This window comes from Arvicanthis niloticus, chromosome 3 (assembly GCF_011762505.2).
Source record: "Arvicanthis niloticus isolate mArvNil1 chromosome 3, mArvNil1.pat.X, whole genome shotgun sequence".
In the NCBI taxonomy this organism is placed as follows: domain Eukaryota; kingdom Metazoa; phylum Chordata; class Mammalia; order Rodentia; family Muridae; genus Arvicanthis; species Arvicanthis niloticus.
This window is the reverse complement of record NC_047660.1, coordinates 124,240,533-124,259,742: the sequence shown is the minus strand read 5'-3', so window position 1 is coordinate 124,259,742 and position 19,210 is coordinate 124,240,533. Positions and strand designations below refer to the sequence as shown.

The following is a 19,210-nucleotide window of genomic DNA, read 5'->3' as shown; positions in this document are numbered from 1 at the left end:
GACTTTTCCGCTCCAAGCTGCCCCTGCTGAGGTTCCAGGCTGCCTGCTTCCACTCAGGGAAAATCCTTTCTCTTCACTTCTGGAGCTGGTATCCAAGCCAAGAGGCCAAACTCACCAGAGCCATGCCTTGCCCAGCCCAGAGCTCGGATGAGCTGGAGTTCTTTGTGAACGGAAGGAAGGTAAGTGACCCGTAGAGTTAGACTTGTAGCTTGCAGCAGGAAACCCCTGGCTCCGGGGCGCTCAGGAATCCTATCTGAGCCTCGCCTTTCCGGGACAAGGGCTCAGGTTAGGAACCCATCTTGACTTCTCTTTTCTCCTCGAAGCCAACAATTGGGTCCTGGCAGTAGTGGGAGGCAGGAACGCCTTGGGATTCTTTGCATACCCTGGGACTCTGGCATACACTCTGGCGTGGCACTTCACGTATAACCTGATACAAACTACTTCACCTCCCTGAGACTCGGAGTCCTGTGACGAGTGCTTCCCACAGCTGTTGTAAAATTGGAGGGAAAGCTGCTTCCGCCAATCGGGCAGGAGCCCCTGAGGCACAACACACAGGAGCAGTACACCCTGTAACACAGTTTGTGTTTCGAACTCCAGAAGTTTTTTTTAGTGGATCTATCTTTGTATTTCCATTTATCAAATCAATTTCTCTACAGCCGTAATTCTCAACCTTCCTAGCACTGGGACCCTTTAATACAGTTCCTCATGTTGTGGTGACCCCCAACCATGAAATTATTTTCATTGATACATTATAACTGTAATGTTGCGACTGTCATGAATCATAAGCATCTGTGTTTTCTGATGGTCTTAGGTGACCCCTGTGAAAGTTATTTGACCTCCAAAGGGGTCATGACCCACAAGTTGAAAAGCCTAGAGGCCCCTCTTTCCCTGGGTTTGAGCCTGTTCTGGAAATACAGAGAGACAAGGTCCGAGTCTCTCAGTTGCTACTTTCACTGATAGCTTCCTTCCTAGCCTTGCCACCTCACACTGGCTGCTTTTAGTGCCCAGGCCCCATCTACCTTTTCAAGAGCACACAGCTTCTCCAGACTCTTGCCACCTCCCCTCCAAGAGCCTCTCAAACCTCTGACCCCACACACTCAATGGGGTGGCAGTCATGTCTACCCTCAGGAGTTGGCCCAAGGAAGCAGCCAGAGCCCACGGGGATCCTCATTTGCCTGCGCATGCTCTCACCTGAGTGCAGCCTCCCCAGGCACCCACCAGACATCCTTCTAGGACATCACTCCAGAGCCGAGTTATTAATAGCTTTCCCATTGACCCAAAAGCCAGAGGGGACCCCCTCCTCCATCAGCCCCAGGTCAAATTATGAGCCCAGAATGACACGGCTGTAGTCAGAACAGAGAATAAATCAAGAGAGAAAGGAGAGAGGGGAACAGAGGTGAGGGGAGAGGAGGGGACAGGAGGAAAGTCTGTGTGGTGGGAATCTGTTAGGTATTTGTATGGGTGGGGTCTGATCATATTCTCGGTAGCTGTTTGTAAAGTGCCTAGTGTGAGAGTAAGGGCATTGAAGGGTAGGTTTTGTTATTATTCCAGTGATGAGGCACCTCTCCTCAGCCCCAGAGAAGGAGTAAGCAGTTCTCACCTTAGAAATATCTTCCTAAAGATTTGTATTTTTTTGAATTATGCAAACGTGTGTGTCTCCCTTCTGAGGAGAAAGGAAGAAGCCAGTGTTGGCCCACTGACGCTTCCTTGCCTGTCACGCAGAAGAAAGGCCAGAGTGCTCACGTGACATCCCAGGGCAAAAGCATGGTAACTATGCTAAGGGATACAAACGGGAAAGAAAACAAGACCGCTCCTGTGTGGCTTTTGGTGTGAACACCCCACTTTCCAGAGGAAGGATGGGGAAATTCGAATAGCCCATTAGATCTACTCTGGGTCCTGAGCAAGGTGTCAAGGCCCATCGGCAGGCCACTCAAACATCAGGGGACCAGCAGCCACCAGAGCCTCTCCAGGACAACAATCACTTTACCCCACCGACTTTCTGTGACAAATTCTAGACCCTAGAGATCAACAAGTGTTCCCTATCAAGTATCCCAGAGATGGCAGAAACGTCCCACCCACCTTTCCTCCCTACAGGACCACCCCACTATCTCCTGAACAAACACATTCCAAGTTTAAAATACTTCCAAAGACTCAGTTGGGAGGTTCCATGAGGCCAGACAACAGAGCAGAAGTGAAAATGCAAAGGAGTGCAGATACTCTTCAAAAGTGAAAAGAGTCCAGAGATGGGGTCCCACAGCAGTGGGCTCCCAGCTTCTGTCACACAGAAGAGCACACTGCTACACTGGCCTTGTGAAGCTCCCACCCTGTAAATAAACACAGTTTCCCCTCAGAGTAGGTCTGATCTGCTCCATCCTACCTCCTACATCAAACAGATGGGGCAGACTGCCACAGACATTCTGCTGAGTCATCCATTCAATCCCATAATCCCTCCTGTTTCCAACGCAGGTGACAGAGAAGAACGTGGACCCAGAAGTCACTCTGCTGGCCTTCCTGAGAAAGAACTGGACCCTTTTGATCACCATGTCTAAACATGCCTTGTAGAACGTATAGAGTGTAAACTGTAGTGGTTGTGAGGGGAGATAGGTCTCTAGCCAGCCCTTTGACCCTTGCCTGCTGTTTGCTTCTGGCTTGCTTAAGAATATCAGATTAATTGGGCTGACGAGAGGAGAAAGTTTCCCAGCATTGCTTATGTGTGATTGGATAGCGTGACATAGAAGCTAAACAAAGAGCTTGAGTTCTGCCAGCCACCGGAGTGTTGTGTCACAGAGGCTTGGGTTGCCTGTGACCTGCCCTCTACAAAACCAGACTCTCAGATTCAGCAATTGGATATGACAATTTCTTCACCTTACGTCTATTTTCTTACGCCAGATTTCCCCCACCATCTTATATGCTGGAATATAGTTCTTCATAATGATAAACGTATTTTAATTAGTAAGCCCAATGAATTGCTCAGGGAAGCCAAAACATAAATAATGAAACCAAAGGACAGGAGTAACGAATTGATGGAATTGCCTCTGAACGAGCTCTGTGTGAAAGCCCATGTGGTTTCTAATTAGCCTCCAATATTTGAAAGTCAAAACATTTTCAATAATCAAGACATCCATTTGTTGTGGCAGGTGGGATGGTAGTCAGCCAGTCACACAGCAGCTGTGCCTACAGCCAGTGTAAACTGTCACTGGTCCCCTCTCTGAAATAAGACTCAAGGACTCAGTTTCTCATCCAGGCTCCTCTTCATTTACATAACCCCTCTGAACCACTGTTGAAATGATGAACCAATAGAACCCAGAGAGAGAGAGAGAGAGAGAGAGAGAGAGAGAGAGAGAGAGAGAGAGAGAGAATGAATCAAGGAGTTGATGAGTTTAAAGCCTTCTTAGCCACAGCTGATCAATCTTATGTGGAAACAGGGAGAGAGATAAGTATAGAGACAGAGCTGAGGCAGAGCCCAGCTGTGGAATTACCTGGATTACAAAGAATGCCTATGGTGGGACCTGAAGGATAAGAGATCTAATGACTTATCACCCCTCTTCAGGTGTAATGCAGCCGGAGGAAGGCTGGGTTATTACAAGCCAAAATTAATAATGTGTTGAGCTGTTAAAAATAGATCTTCTCCCCCAATTACATGATTAGAGCCAGAAGAAGACAAAATAGTACCTTGTAATGAAATAGGGTTTGTCTAAGGAGTTTTGCTTTAAACCCTACAAGATGTCTATAGTGAGCTTGTCTGACAATGTAGGTATTAACTCCTTCTCTGTAAATGGAAACAAGGCAAAATAGAAACAAGCCAGAGTGGGCTAATATATCCAGAGCCATGTAGCTAATCAAATGGCTTCTCAGACAGGGTGTCATCCCACAAAGACTTTCCACACTAGTGACACCCTAGGGAAGCAGCTATCTCTGAGGCAAAATGTCTGCTTTGCATCTTTTCCTTGACTTCTTCCTTTCCAGTACGCCTCACGGGAACTAAGTATGCCTGTGGAGCAGGAGGCTGTGGGGCCTGCACTGTGATGGTGTCACAACATGATCCGGTGTGCAAGAAGACAAGGTAGTCACCCAGGGTCCGGTAGCCAGAAGAAAGGTCTGTCGCTGCCTGGCTTCTATTCCACTATATAACTTAAAAAGACCAGATCTTAGTGTCTCCACATTTTAGATCCCACTGAAAAATCCCCACAAATGCTGTGATCCCTTTACTCTGATAACGTAGACATACTAATTGCCCTCTGTATTTCATTTCTGGGAGACCATGACCTCCCAGGCCTATATGTATTCCAGATGAAGAATCAAGAAAAGCCAACAGTTTATTCCATACTTGAGGGAACTGAAGCTCAAAAAGAAGAGGTGACCTGTTTGAAGTCATATAACCAATAACCTGATGATCAAGCACTTGAACCCATATTTTCTGGCCTGGAAGCTAACGCTCTCTTTGTTCTTGAACTGTGTTACGTGTAATTTTAAACTACTTCCTTTAGCTCTGGGACCAGAGCTTCGAGCCCCTCCTGGCTTTCCTTTTGTTCCTCAGATAGAAGACACACACACAGTTTGTTCCTTGACAACTTGCTTTCTAGGCACAATTGCTGGACGCAGATGTCTTCTGCCTGGAAAAGTGTGCCCTTACCAATTTATTATCTTCATCTTCCCACCTGCCCTAAACTTCGGTGGCTAGTTCCACCTAGACCCTGCCAAACATCCTTGGCTGCAGGCCCCAGCCCTCCCCAAGATCTCACATGATTGCTGCATTCTTCTTCCTCCAAATCATGGCAGAAAAACCTCTCTCTCCTTTCTTGTGTCTCCTTTCCTCCTCCTGGGACCCAGAAGTCCCACCTGTACCTTCTGCCCAGCAATAGCCACCACCACCCCCCCTCCGCCTTCTTTACTGACAAATCAAGAACCAATTGGGGAACAAGACCTTAGCATCAGGACCTCCCTCTACAGAACTGGACCAACCTTGCAGAGCAAGGACCTGGACCATGGTCTCACCCTCTAAGTAAGATTCTACAACTTGAACTTCTTACATATCTATGGTCCAAACCAAGATGACTTCAAAACATAGACTCCCCCACATGGTTAAATGACTTTACTCAGAGAGCTTAAATTAACAAGAAAACATTAATTTAAAGAACTAACACGCTGGCATTAGTATAGGCAAAAGGCAAAAAGCCTTTGCTTGTGATGAGGTCATTGCTCAACGAAGACTAATTCAGCCACCCTTCTGGTGACACGGGTCCTTTTCCACTTGGGGAAAGGAAGTTTAGTGATTAAAAGCTCCTAGGGGATCTATTTGAAGACCGTAAAGATTTTTCCAATGTTCAGGATGTCCAGGGTCACACTAAGGATGCTTTGGCTTGCTCTCATCTGTCACCCCTGCAGTCCCCCCATCTCCCTGCTCCATCAGAGCTACCACCTCTCCAGTCTGTGTCCCCCCTGCCAACCCCCACCTACTCCCAACCCCCTGTCCATCAGAAATGCCCTTCTTAGTTCCTGGCTCTCCACAGGGGCTGAACTGTGTCACTTCACTTGGTTTTCTTTGTATTTCCCACCCAAAGACACTTCTCTGTCATGGCCTGCCTGGTGCCTCTGTGCTCCCTGCATGGGGCTGCTGTCACCACCGTGGAAGGTGTGGGAAGCATGAAGACCAGGCTCCACCCCGTGCAGGTAAGCACACATTCTAATCTTCTCACTTCTGAACTTCACTTTGCCAAAGGCTGTGCAGGTTGTCCCACCTCCACCTTCTGGGTCATGATGTGAGAGCTTTGGATATTCCGGCACTCATTGATCAGGGTGGTAACATCTGATCGGTGATGTACGAGAAAGCTAAAACTCACCATCACTTGATTAAATGGTCAGCTTTCATTATTTCTTCTATTTGAATAATATCAAGATTTTAAAAACCTTGTCTGATACCAATTTAATATAAACTGGAGTAGATATTGAACACAGGCTATAGAAAAAAATGCCTCTGAGGGGCTGGAGTTCTAGCTGTTGGCAGAGTGCTTGCCTATCATCCATGAAGTCCTTGGGACTACAGAAACCTGGAAGGTGGCACATACTTATAACCCCAGTACTGGAGAAGTAGGCCATCCTCCACTATACAGTGAGCTCAAGGCCAGCCTGGAATACATGAGATGCTATATCAGAAAAATAACATACCCATAGCTGGAGGGATGGCTCAGTGGTTAAGAGCACTGGCTGCTCTTCCAGAGAATCCAAGTTCAAATCCTCATCCCTAGTCATATCAATTATATCAGCCTCTAACTCCAGTTCCAAGAGATTTGGTGCCCTCTTCTGACTTCTACCAGCACTACACATACATATTATACATACATATACTCAGGCACACACAGGCACATATATATACATATATATGTATATACATATATACATATATATACATATATATGTATATATATGTGTGTGTGTGTGTGTATACACATATATGTGTGTGTGGTATATATGGTATGATATATATATATGAAGCAGCAGTGTTGGGTTGAATGGTGACGTGACACGTGCTGGCACTGGCTCTCCTGTCGTTGTCACCAGAGTTTGGGAGCTACAGCCAGATCAACCCATGCTCAGAGTTTTTAGGCAGGAACAGCCCAAGTGTTTCTTGGTTTAACCATCTGAGTCAACTCCAAAGAGGTCAGTAAAGATGAAGGACCCAGAAAAGAGTCTGCTAGGAAGTCGCACAAGATACAGCAAAGTCAACACAGTGGGATCCCAGACATTATATATGAAATCTAGAGGCAAGCTTCCAAGTTTAGGTGCTGCCAAGAGTCACCTGGAACTTGCTAAAAGTTCAGATTCTGGTCAAGCAGTTTGGAGCAGGGACCTGAGTTCCCTACCATTTCCCAGAAGAAGTCAGTATTAGCAGAGCACAGATCAGGCTTTAAATAACAGAGACAAAATCCTCAGTCCCTGAAAGCTGAGCTTTTTGAGACAACACAGAAAACATTAGAGAAGATAACCGGAGATCACCAATGGTCTCCATGTCAGTCAAAACCACACAGCCTCCTGTGAGACTTGAGCTGTGGAAGATGTGCGGGTGTTCAAGAACACCAGTTTTGAAACTTCCATGCACCCTCCTAATAATTACTGATTCCTGGAGAATTGTTCTCACTTGGGGTGCAGGCTACACACTGCTAATTCCCAAACAGAAGTCTCAGAGCATTTGACCCTGAAAAGTAATTAAAGTTGTGAGCTGTAGCTTCTGAACCACTGCCTTCAGAGAGCTGCCTGGAAAATGGAATCTACACAAAAAAGGGGTGGGGCATGTTTGCTCAGAGAGAAGAAAGGTGCAGGCTTGCAGACCCTGGAGAAAGTCAGTGGTGGCAGATGTAACCACAGATGTATCCTTCCAGGAGAGAATCGCCAAGAGCCACGGTACCCAGTGTGGATTCTGCACGCCTGGGATGGTGATGTCCATGTACACACTGCTCAGGAACCACCCGCAGCCCTCAGAGGAACAGCTCATGGAAGCCTTGGGAGGTAGGTGTGACACAGGAGGCAGACAGAAGGAAAAGGTTACTCAAACTTCCCCACACCATCCTCAGCATCACCCCTGATCTGCTCAAGTGCCAAGCCACAGTCATTTCTAACATCTGTGTGCAGACACAGAAGATGTCAAGCCATCTACCCACGGCCACCACACTTCTGTCTCCTGACTTATCACATACTTCCCAGGGGCCTGAATCCATGAGCCTACCAGACATAGGACAACTGGCCTAAAACACAGGAAGTTCTCGTGCAGTTCTAGAAGCACTAAGTCTGGAGTCAAGCTATCAGTCCTTCCTGTGCTGTCTCTCAAAGCTCTGAAGAGATGGCTCCCTTATTCCTCTCAGTCTCTGATGGCTGTCAGCTGAGCCTTGGCATTTCTGAGCTCGTGAGCTGCACGCCTCCGATCCGTTTCTATCTCACACCTTTACTCTTGTGGTCTGGGCTATACATCTTCCACTTGTTTAAGGACATCAGCCACTGGGTTAGGCCCATTCCAGTCCTGGGCAACCTCATTACAGCATGATTCCACTGAGAGCGATCTCATTTTCTAACAGGGGTGTGTTCACAGTTTTCATGACTTAAGACTTTGTATCTTTAGAGGGCAGGGCATATTTCAATTCATAATAAGCCTGTCATCTGAAAGATTTTTTAACAGTTTTAACTTCATGAACATATAGGGTCAATAAATATTACCTTCAGGTGTTAACAATCTCTAAACACGGCCTCAATTCAAAGATTGAAGACAAATGAAAACAGATGTGTTCCTTATCCTCCAGCAGCTGATGTCTCTCCCTCCCTCCCTCTCTCCCTCCTTCTCTCCCTCCCTCTCTCCCTCCCTTTCTCCCTCCCTCTCTTTTGCTCTCCCTAGCTCTCTATCTTTATCACTTCTTTCAAGTGCAGAAAATCAGAGCTGAGCATATGATAAGTAGGTATTATGGGCAAAGGCCTTAGGTTCACTCCCCAATAAAATAATAATTAATAATAATACTGAGAGAATCACACTAATCCATTTAAAAGCCCCACCTTCCACAGGTCTCTCTTCAGCAACTCATCAGTCCTAAAAGGTGACCAAGCCCCATTTATCATCCTTCCTGCTCTCTACATAACTCTTCCAGGCTGACCGGTCTCTCCCCATCTTTTTCCTGCTGCTTGAGAAATCTACTCATTCTTTACCAACCCATAGCTTTCACATCCTTTGAGCTTAAACTTCTTAGTCAGGCCATCAGAGATGAACTCCAGTCTACACTCTCCCACTACCCTCATACCTTCACCTTCATCCTTGGAAATGTGAGGATTCCAGACTTTACCATGTAACAAGATGGCCCACTGGTCTCTTAAATGCAGGTTCTTGGGCCTCTGTCTCCAGATGTTCAGGTTCCAGAGAGTTGGATTCAGTTTCTTAACAAATACAACCAGGTGATTCTGATGCAGTGACCTAAGAGCCTCGGAGGAACACACCTGGTAGACCATCTGTGACACTTTGTTTGCCTAGTGACACCTTGGGAATTGCTTTTTTAAGATCCCACTGTCGCCGGGCGGTGGTGGCGCACGCCTTTAATCCCAGCACTTGGGAGGCAGAGGCAGGTGGATTTCTGAGTTCGAGGCCAGCCTGGTCTACAAAGTGAGTTCCAGGACAGCCAGGACTACACAGAGAAACCCTGTCTTGCAAAAAACCAAAAAAAAAAAAAAAAAAAAAAAAATCCCACTGTCTTACATAATTTGAAATAGTTATTATCAGTAGCTAAACATCAGGGCTAGGATCATAACTCAGAAGTAGAATGTTATCCTAGCACGTCCAAGGCCCTGGGTTCTATTCCCCAGAACTGAAAAGAAAATATATTTCAGTTTTTTAAAATAATCCAGGAGCTATGGCTCAGTCATTGAGAGCACTTGCAGCTCTTCCAGAGGACTGGAGTTCAGTTCTCAGCACCCACACTGGTGGCTCACAACCATCCAGCTCCAGGAAATCCAGTACCTTCTTCTGGCCTCCAAGAGCATCTACACACAGACAGACACACATAAATGCCCATAAATAAATAATAATCTGAATTAATAAGCAGTAGAGACGAGCAATTCACAGCTTGTTTTCCCTCTGATCAGGTAACCTCTGCCGGTGTACTGGGTACCGGCCGATTCTGGACAGCGGCAGGACCTTCTGCACGGTAAGTACACAAGGGTGGGTGGCTGGAGACATGTCATACGGAGTAGGAATGAGAAGACCAGGTGGTCAAAGCTGGGGACACAAGAATGGGGTTTGTAAGAGCATTACAACCAAGACGGACAAAGTAAGTCATCATGAGGGAAGGGGTAGGGGGTGGGGACTCACTGGAGTCGCCAGTACTTGCTGAAGACCAGGTGAGCATTATGCTACCTTTGATGTGGTCTAGAACCACAAAAGGAAGTCAGGCGATCTAACCAGCTGTCCAGACACTTGCCACCAGTTAGGCAGGGCATCTGTCTAGTGCAGCTGAGACCATGTCTGTAAACACTAGCATTCAAGCCAGGCTTTGCTTTGGTGAAGAAGGGTTCTTCTGAGAACTCAAGCAACTGGGAATGGGAAAACAGATAAAGAAGGTGAAAGTGCAGAGTAGAAGCTAAAATTCACTCCGAGAACACAGGGAGCAGCCTCCAAACATAGAGATGCCTCTCTGGTGAAAACTCAAATGCCTCGCTTGGCGGTTAGTAAGAGTTGAACAAATAATTGCTCACATTGAGAATGCTGTTGACTGAATAACATTTGACAGACACTCAAGACGGTGCATCTGATGACCCTCTGCTGAGGACAGGGTGGATGTGGGGGGAAAACAATAGGCAGAAGCAAAGGGCACCTCACATCTCAGAGGATCCCCCCCGTGGTCCGTATGCAGCTATTCGGGAGTCTATATGGACAAAGCAATATGCCTGTCCTTTTCTGGATCATTCTCTATGTAGGACTTCAGCTGTACCTTTAGGCTAGGTACTTTCCTGAGATGGTCAAGGAAAAGTCCTAGGAGCCAATGTATGCACACAAGATCAATGAAGCTCCTTATAGAGAGTGGGCACAGGAGCATATGAGGCCCCTGCAAGCCATGTAGGAAGAGAAAGCAGAAGCCACAGGCTAACATCTCTGTGTATAGTCCTGTCCCTGGGTTCCACACACAGTAGAGGCAGACCTGGAAATGTACAATGGGTGTGTCCCCAAGACAGGCAGGTATTCTGGTCATGTGTGTCCCGGATTTCAGTTGCCTCTTGAGGGATCCAGAGTTGACACACTAAAAAGTGAAATGAAGAGACTATATACCCTGCAGATTGGGAAAGCACGAAATACCAGCAAGTGTGCTAAATCAAGTCCTTTCCCTAAGAGTGTAGGTGTTACCTGCACTGTCTCCTGGAACACAGGTGCTGGAGATAAACTGAGTTCCAGTAGTTCACCCAGTCTCATGCTAAGTTACGGGGTGAAATAAACCCAGCCCCAGAGAGGACACGGGAGGTTTTTATTACCCACTGAACCTAAAGAAGCACGATTTTCTTCAGCCACCATCAACTCACTCCATCCTAGGGACTCTAAGAGCTTATGGTGGGAGAGGAAGGGCTGTTGGCTCAGCCAGCTGCTTTTGCTTCTTGGACAGAGTCGTCAAGTAGCAGCTCAAGACACCAGGGAAAGAAAATTGCTCATTGAAGTTACAACATCATGTTTATATCTGAGCTATTTCAGGGTAATGACTAGTGGTAAAATACATTTTTATGGTATTTTTCAGGGAAACCATAATACAGCCACTGTAGAACATATATGATTTGGAACATTGTTCATTATAATTCACATGGAAACTTTACAAAGGGGAAATGCAGCTGGGTGACTTGGTGGAAGTTTTAAAGTGGTCCCCACTAGCAGCTCATCCATCTACTGAATACAGCGTATATATGATATAAATACGATACCAAACAAATACATCAAGATGCCAGTGACCTGGGCACTGGGTGCTTCTTTACATATCTGCACATTGTGCTATTTTATATTACATGTTTATGTGGTATGATTTTATAAGTTAACTTATAAAAATAAATAAATAAGTGAAGCAAGAGCAGCCCTGTGCTGTCCCTGTAAGTAGAAGGTAGCTTCAGGGTCTAAAGTCTCATTTAGATTGTTCAGCCCTTCGGGGCACATCCTTATTTGCCTATAAACAGTATTGTTCACATATAGCAATTTATGTCCTCAGGAGCCAAATGGTTGTCAGCAGAAAGGAACAGGACAGTGCTGCTTGGATCAGAAGGAAAGTGACTCATCTGGAAGCAAAAGTGACGTGAGTCCCTCTATCTGTTCTCTCTCTCTCTCTCTCTCTCTCTCTCTCTCTCTCTCTCTCTCTCTCTCTCTCTCTCTCTGTATGCGTTGCTTAACGCCCTCCCAGCTCTAGCAGCTGAGCATGCGCATTTGAGGGACAGCTCCCTGCTTTGTCTCAGCCTTCCCAAGCAGTTGCAGGAACCTGGCACTTGGCAGGTTTGTACTGAGCATAGTTGCTCGTACAACGATCACGATCTGATTTCTCCTTCATAGACCTCAGACTAGAAAGGTTGGAACAAAAGGAAAAACCAAAACCTCTAAGATAACAGAAAAGCATCTACTGCATGAGGGACGGTCACCTCCATAGTTAGAAACAGAGTTCTAAAACTATCCCTGAGCTGAGACAGAGACAACATTGTCACCTGGGAAGCTAAGGGCAAGCAACCGGCCACCACTTTAAAGTCTACTGCAGCATTCCAGCCTCCGGCTTTACCATCTGAGAGATACTCCTTTTCAAAGAGTCCCTCTGCCCTGTTCTCACGGGAGTCAAATAGAGAGGTCAATGAGGTCCTAACTAACACCCCCTGCGCTGTGAAGGAACTCAGAGCCGGGCCTGGGAAAAACCTGCCTCTCGTCCTTTCTGTGTGTCTGTGCCCTTCAGACCCACCTGTCCACACTCACCTCCCACTGACACCCTTTCTTTAGTCTAAAGAAGGTGTGCAGTGGAATAAAGAGGTGTTACCCCGAGAAGGCAAGCTGCACACCCGACTAGTGACTCACAGATCAACATTTGGAAGAATAAACAATCCGACCTTGAAGATCTGGGCATTCAGGCTGAGCATCTGCTGGGTGCTGGGTACCGCTTGACTAACACGAAGGCAAACACCAAGGGATGTGTTTAAGCTAGAACATGCTTCTGTATTTACTCATAAGGAGAAACACAATTATAAAGTAAAACCTCTTCCTTTCCTTACAGTAGCACACACTAGGATGTTAAATTCTTTGGAGAAGGCTGAGTGCTGAATGACACGGCAGTTCACCGGGGTGTCCCTGATGTGTGGCCGGGTGTCTGCCTATGACCGCCCCTTACCCTCTGACCATCTCCCATTTGGACAACTGTGTCTTGCTCTAAAACCTGTTTGGAACTTTCCACTTCTGCACGTTGATTCATTGTTTGCCACTTTAATTCTCAGGTGAAATCTTTTTTTCTAGGTTTTAGAACTAAATCCTTGGCCCTAAGTACTGCCCAAGCTTCTTCACACACACACACACACACACACACACACACACACACACACACGATTGGTCGACTGTTGACCCGCAATACCTCAACCTGCATTGGTACAAGGAGCCTTTACAAGAATAACTACATGTTCTTTTGGAACCTCACAAGGCCTTAGAGAGATAGAAAAAAAAAAAAAAAAAAACCACAGGGAGTGGGAGATGACAAATGTCAGGCCATTTCATCTAATCGTCACAATTACAATCACCCTCCAAAATAAGCATTATCTTCATTTACTCTTTGGAAAGGTTAAGCACCTTTCCGTGGAAAGGTCGGTGGGGTTGGAGGGTGTTAACAGCAAACTAGACCTGTCAACCCTCCAATGTCTGTGATTCTCTTTTCTCTCCACGCCTGCACCCGCCTGCACCCCACACCCCACAGCTCAGTTCTCCTGTGTCCTCGGGTATCTGTCCTAGCAGTGAGAGAGTGACTGTGATGAGTTAAAAGCTGAAGCAGTCGTGAGTCAGACAGGAGGACAGTTGGGTCTGTTTCTGCTCTGCTTTCCTTTCCTGGTGGGCAAAATTCAGATTATAACCTTTTTTTTAATACAATCATGGAGATGAAATAAGACTAACATGTGTAAGAGCCTTCAGTAAACAGTCATGACAAGTATGTGTTTCCACGGAAAGATATGTTGAGTGTTTCCACAGAAAGATATGTTGAGTGTTTCCACAGAGAGATATGTTGAGAGTCATTTTCCCAACTATGGGACTCCCCCAGAGCTCTAGATTGTTGACCGTAGTTGGCAAAGGAGGAGATAGTGAGCACAGTGGAGGTTCCCGAAACCTCTTTAACATCTGTGCACTTTCACAAGACATCTTGGCATCTCCCAGGATGCTCTTTATAGGACTCGATGACACTCTTTCCTCTGGAACCCTGTTAGTGGCAATCGGCCGCTCTCTGGCAATCACATCCCTATTTTAAGTGACTGGGTTAGAGTGAGTTCCCTGTACAGGGAGAATGAGAGACACACTGCGTGCATCCTGCCTCATTCCTTAAAGAACTCCAGGGCTCTTTCCAATTGAGCTGAGCTGACACAGCCATCTGCTTCTTCCTTTTATAAAGATTTGCACGGAGCTCTTTGTGAAAGATGAATTCCAGCCCTTGGACCCGACCCAGGAGCTCATATTTCCCCCAGAACTCCTGGTAAGACAACACAGGTATTTTATGTGCTTGTTTAAGTCTCCAGTTATGAACCCAATTTTTATAAATCTACCATATCCTTTGGGTGACATGTCAAGTGGGAGAAGTGTTGGTTGGGATCCAGAAACCTACTTCCTCCCATGAAATAGGCTGGCCTTGGGCTTTTTAAAACACAAGCCCGCCATTCCTTTCGTCAGTGTGATCTGGAAAGTGTCCCTGTTGACTGTCCAGGCCGCCATTCGGCTTCGCTGAACACTCCTATGTTTTCCCAGGAACTCCACTGCAGCGACTGTAAGAGACATCTGTCTCTTCCCTCCTCTGCCCCTTGCTTTGGGGAAAGTTTCTTGACTGACAGAAACAGGGGTGCCCTGCTCCACCCCTCCTCCATAAGCATAGTGAAGGCTCCTTCTCAGGCATCTCATGCCCCTTCTATAAAATCCTTTTCCCTCTTTTATTAAATATTTATTTCTCATTTCAATGATGTGTATGTGGGTGTGTACACCTGAGTGTGCCCATGTGCCCGTGTGCCCATGGGAGGCAGAGGTGTCGGATCCCTGGAACTGGCATAGCAGGCAATTATGAGCCACACAACCTGGGTGCTAAGACCCAAACTTAGGTCCTCTGCCAAAAGCAGCACATGTCCAGCCCCCTTTTCTGGGGGAAGAAAATATTTTGAATATTTTAAATGAGAATACATTTATTTGGGATGGAGAGATGGCTCAGCTGTTAAAAGCTAGGCTCACAACCAAAAAAAAAATATAAAAGAATATACTCATTCAAAAACTAACTATTCAGTTATATAAGTACTAACTATACAGTAAGACACTGCTTTAGGGGAGCCTGTAATCTGTAAGAAAGGATGGTATGCAAAATAATAGACGAATGTGTAAACTGGGCATAGTGCCATTAACCTAAGCACTCAGGAGGCAGAGGCAGTCACACTTTTTGTGCGTTCAAGGCTAGCCCGGTCTACATAGTAAGTTCCGGGACAGCCAGAGCTAAGGAAAAAAAAAAAATCACCAAGCAGAAACAAGGCTAGAACACAGGTGGTCGTAATCTTCAGTGCTGTGTCCAGAGAAGATGCCTCTGAGGAGGTAATGTTTGAAGAAATTCTAGAAGAATGGAGTCCACCATGGGGAGGTGTTCTGGAATAAGCATTGAGGCCATGGGAACAGTGAGTGTGAACTTGCTAGAGGCAAGACAACAGCTGGCCTAATCCGGACGGGCTGAACCAGCCTGGACAGAACACAGTAAAGAAGGAAGGTCAGAAGCCATCTGGGCAGGCCATGCTACATTTAACATTGCTTAGATTTCCCTTCTGTATATGAAAAGCCACTATAATGGAGGTCACACAGAAGAGGGTCAAGCTCCTTCTGACATCATGTTAGGATGCAGCCTGAGGCTGAGCCAAGAACCTCCTAAAGCTTGGGGAAAGGCAGAAAAGAGGCAGCGTGTTCAGTGCGGGGATTAACACCATCCCAAAAGTCAGTGGCTAGACCTCTCGGGCAGGTGGTAAGGACCAAGTGGATTCTGGGTATGCTTGCTGCTGAATGTGATGTCATGTGACAGAGCCAAGCCTGACTCCAGTGTTATGTGGAGCCAGAGGGTACCAGTTACCAAGATGGAAAAACCTCCTGAGGGGCAAGTTGTCTTACCTTTGAGGTTCCTTTTCAAGGGCTGAGAGAGGCTATGAGAAGCTCAGTTTGGGACAAATTAAATGTGAGGTGTCCCTGACACATCTAAGACGTGACAGACATCAAGAACTCACTGAGAGTTGACTTGAACATTAGAAATTCAGACTGACAATATTAATTTAGGGTCATTAAAATAACTGTGATATTAAAGCCATGAAATTGAATTAATGCTAAATTATCCCAGGCTAGGTAGTCAATAGCAGGTGCTGGCTTATAGGATCACTTATTCCCAAAAGACCACCTATTTACAGGAATTCAGGCTTTGGACATAGTGAATGTCTTTCTGGGTACATGGCCCCTAGAACTCTGAAATCTTCCTAGAGGGATACAACCTACCCAGAGTCTGGTGTGACCCAGAGTGACTGGTACTCACACAGGTACATGTCCTATCCTTTGCCCTCAGAGGATGGCTGAGAACCCAGAGAAGCAAACCCTAACCTTCTATGGAGAGAGAATTACCTGGATTGCCCCAGGAACCCTCCAAGAACTCTTGGTGCTGAAAGCCAAGTACCCTGAAGCCCCTCTCATCTCTGGGAACACAGGTCTGGGTAAGTGGTAATAGTCTGCTTATTCCATTGTTGGTGCCTGGTTGAACTTCCTGGCCCCTGCTCCATTCCCAATCTGCTGCTTAGAGATGAAATATTCACCTATCTAGTAAATTCAGTGACCTCCAAAGTGGTGGACATATACTCTAGAAGTATTCAGGATGACTGGGAATGATATGAGAGAGTTTTGTTTTAATGTTTGAATTCATCTTGTCTCTTGTTATTTTGCTACAGTTAAATATTGAGTAGACATAGAGAATGTTATACAATATCTGTGGATGTATTAACAAACGTACCTACTGATTACCCACATCCATGTTGATAACTTTGCTTCACACATACACACAGTCCAGAAGTAGAATGCTAGCGTAGCCTGTCCAAGCTCTGGGTTTGATGCCCAGCATTCCCCCAACAAACTTGTAACTGGTGTTCTAACCACTGGCCTTCTGAGATAAAGGGAGAGGCACACACATTGCTCCTCCCTCCCTTCCCTCCTGATGGCATCCCTCAGCTGAACTGCGACGGTCCATTGGTCAGTCTCTTCCTTGTTTTTATGATTACCACACACATTTGAATTCCCAAACAATGTGTCAGTGAACTGTGTACGTACTGCACAGAAACTAGTACTCTGAAATTTGTGTTTTTCAGTCAACAGTCTTGACCTAAAACTCATCCTCTCTTTTTGCATGTACCCGGGTTCTGGAAAGATATGCCCCTCCAGTCTACCGTAGGAAGACAGCTTCAGCTATTTCCAGGTCCCCAGGGTTTTATAAATATTTTTTTTCCGTGCTGTGGATTAAGCCTAGAACCATGCTTACACGTGCTCAGCAAATGTTTGCCACTGCGACACACAAGCATTCTCCATTTTGGTTTGGTTTGGGTTTTTGTTTGCTTGTTTTGAGGCAGGGTCTCAGTATCACTTTGACCAGCCTGGAACTCACTATGTAGACCAGCCTGGTCTCAAACTCACAGAGTTTGAACTCACCTGGCTCTGCTCCTGAGTGCTGAGATCAAAGGCATGCACCGCCACTCCCAGCCACAAACATTCTTGGAAGTATCTCCAGGTCCTACGTGGAAGAGAGTTTGAAGAACCTCCCACAGTTTTATTTTCTATTGGTCAACGTAGCAGGAGTGTAAGTTGGCGAATGCATACATTGGGCAGAGGGGCAGATGGTCATTGCTTTCACTTCCATACATATTTATGATCAAAGTTTAAGCTTTATATCTGAATGTTTTTATGAGAAATTGTCAATGTAAAAGAAAAGGCATTTTCTCTCTAAAATGCATTTTTTTTCCCCTTCAGGACCAGCCATGAAGTCTCAAGGACACTTTTACCCAGTTCTCCTGTCTCCTGCTAGAATTCCTGATCTAAGAATGGTGACTAAAACCAGTGGCGGTGAGTTCCAGCCCTTTTAGAAAGATATGAATGACTGACCCTTGCGCTAACCCACACCTGTCGAATTCATCAGAAGATCCTTGGGCATCTATCTATCTTATCAGGATCACACACACACACACACACACACACACCTATCTTATCAGGCCCGGCTCACACAGCATTGTTTCTCTGAAATGAAAGTGTGTCTCCACTGCAAACCTCATGACCAAAGCCAGAGACCCTGCATACTCTTTGGGCAAGCACTAGCTAGCCTTCCCAACTTTTCTCTGATACCGAGTATCAGTATTGACTCTTCAAATTTTAAATAAAATAAGTAATGAAAATAGGTCACTCAGTAGGAAAGGGTCGCTTTTCCTCAGTCCTCCTGTTTCTGGGACCATTATATGGGGCCCCAAAAGGGCCTTTCGTGGCACATTCAAAATCCTCAACATAACCCAATCTTTCTTCTGTAGATGAAGAACCTGCGGTGCAAAAAGTAAATGTGCTCGCCCGAGGGCTTCAGGTTACAAGGTTACCTGCTCACAGCTCAGAAGCCCCACTGCCTTTTCACATTACCTGCCCAGCTTGGTCCCTCAGCCAAAGGAAGCCAGCCAGGCTCTGAAGTCTGTGCGATGTGTGGCCAATGACTCACTTAAAGCTAAGGCGTGAGCGCCCTCTAGTGGCCTTCAGGAAACTTCCTGTGGCCAGGAGTGTGAGCTCCACTAGGGTGAACTGGAACCAGCTGTGCTCACAGCAGCTGGAGTCATATCTCTACGGTAATCCCGCTTTTGATGTAAAGGTCTCTTTCAGCTGCGCATTTGTTCATATCATATTTATGATTGGCTCAGTCTAGTTTTCTTTCAAAGTCATTACTATTAAGTGTCCCAGGGTCACTGCTGATGGGCCCACGAGGCATAGAGTTAAAGCTTAAAACCCCGAGAATCAAAACAAGTTGGAGACCTTTCAGAGTCCATCAGAAGGCAAAACAAGTTTTGTGACCAGAGACAAAAATCATATAAAAAAACACTGAGGCGGTAATGTGAACAATGGAGACACTAGAACAAAGGCCCAGATGGTCTGTCTGGCCTTGGTCAGTGTTTGAACTCTTGTGGGGACAGAGATATAGAGCAGAGAGCCGGCATTTGGAGCCCCACCAGAGGGTTGAGTTGTGTGGGGTTTTTGTTTGGTTGGTTTTTGTTGTTGCTGTTGTTATCTGTGTCAAAACCAGAGGCAGTAGCATTGTGCGGTGGCTCCAGGCCTTGTGCCTGGAATCCCAACACTTGGAAGAAGGGGGAGGAAGAATCAGAATTCAAGGCCAGCCTTGGCTACAAGAGACTGTCTCAAACACAAAAAACAACAAGAAGCCAAAAGAAACAGGGATGAGCCACTCTGGTCTTT

General features: G+C 46.1%; 1 protein-coding gene across 3 annotated transcripts in view; it reads left to right on the top strand.

Moving 5' to 3' along the window:
* Positions 1-19,210, top strand: part of LOC117705706 (aldehyde oxidase 2) — an 86,141-nt gene continuing 66,931 nt past the window's right edge. For 2 of the 3 annotated variants that reach the window (XM_076931869.1, XM_076931868.1), the window contains exons 1-10: positions 2-179; positions 2,467-2,524; positions 3,967-4,063; positions 5,562-5,670; positions 7,377-7,503; positions 9,613-9,674; positions 11,709-11,792; positions 14,118-14,198; positions 16,293-16,437; positions 17,738-17,830. In XM_076931869.1, the coding sequence (XP_076787984.1) occupies positions 123-179; positions 2,467-2,524; positions 3,967-4,063; positions 5,562-5,670; positions 7,377-7,503; positions 9,613-9,674; positions 11,709-11,792; positions 14,118-14,198; positions 16,293-16,437; positions 17,738-17,830 (913 nt within the window). In that variant the 5' untranslated portion in view covers positions 2-122. Of the gene's footprint in view, positions 180-2,466; positions 2,525-3,966; positions 4,064-5,561; positions 5,671-7,376; positions 7,504-9,612; positions 9,675-11,708; positions 11,793-14,117; positions 14,199-16,292; positions 16,438-17,737; positions 17,831-19,210 lie in introns of all 3 variants that reach the window. The other variant, XR_013109522.1, reaches the window with a different exon arrangement.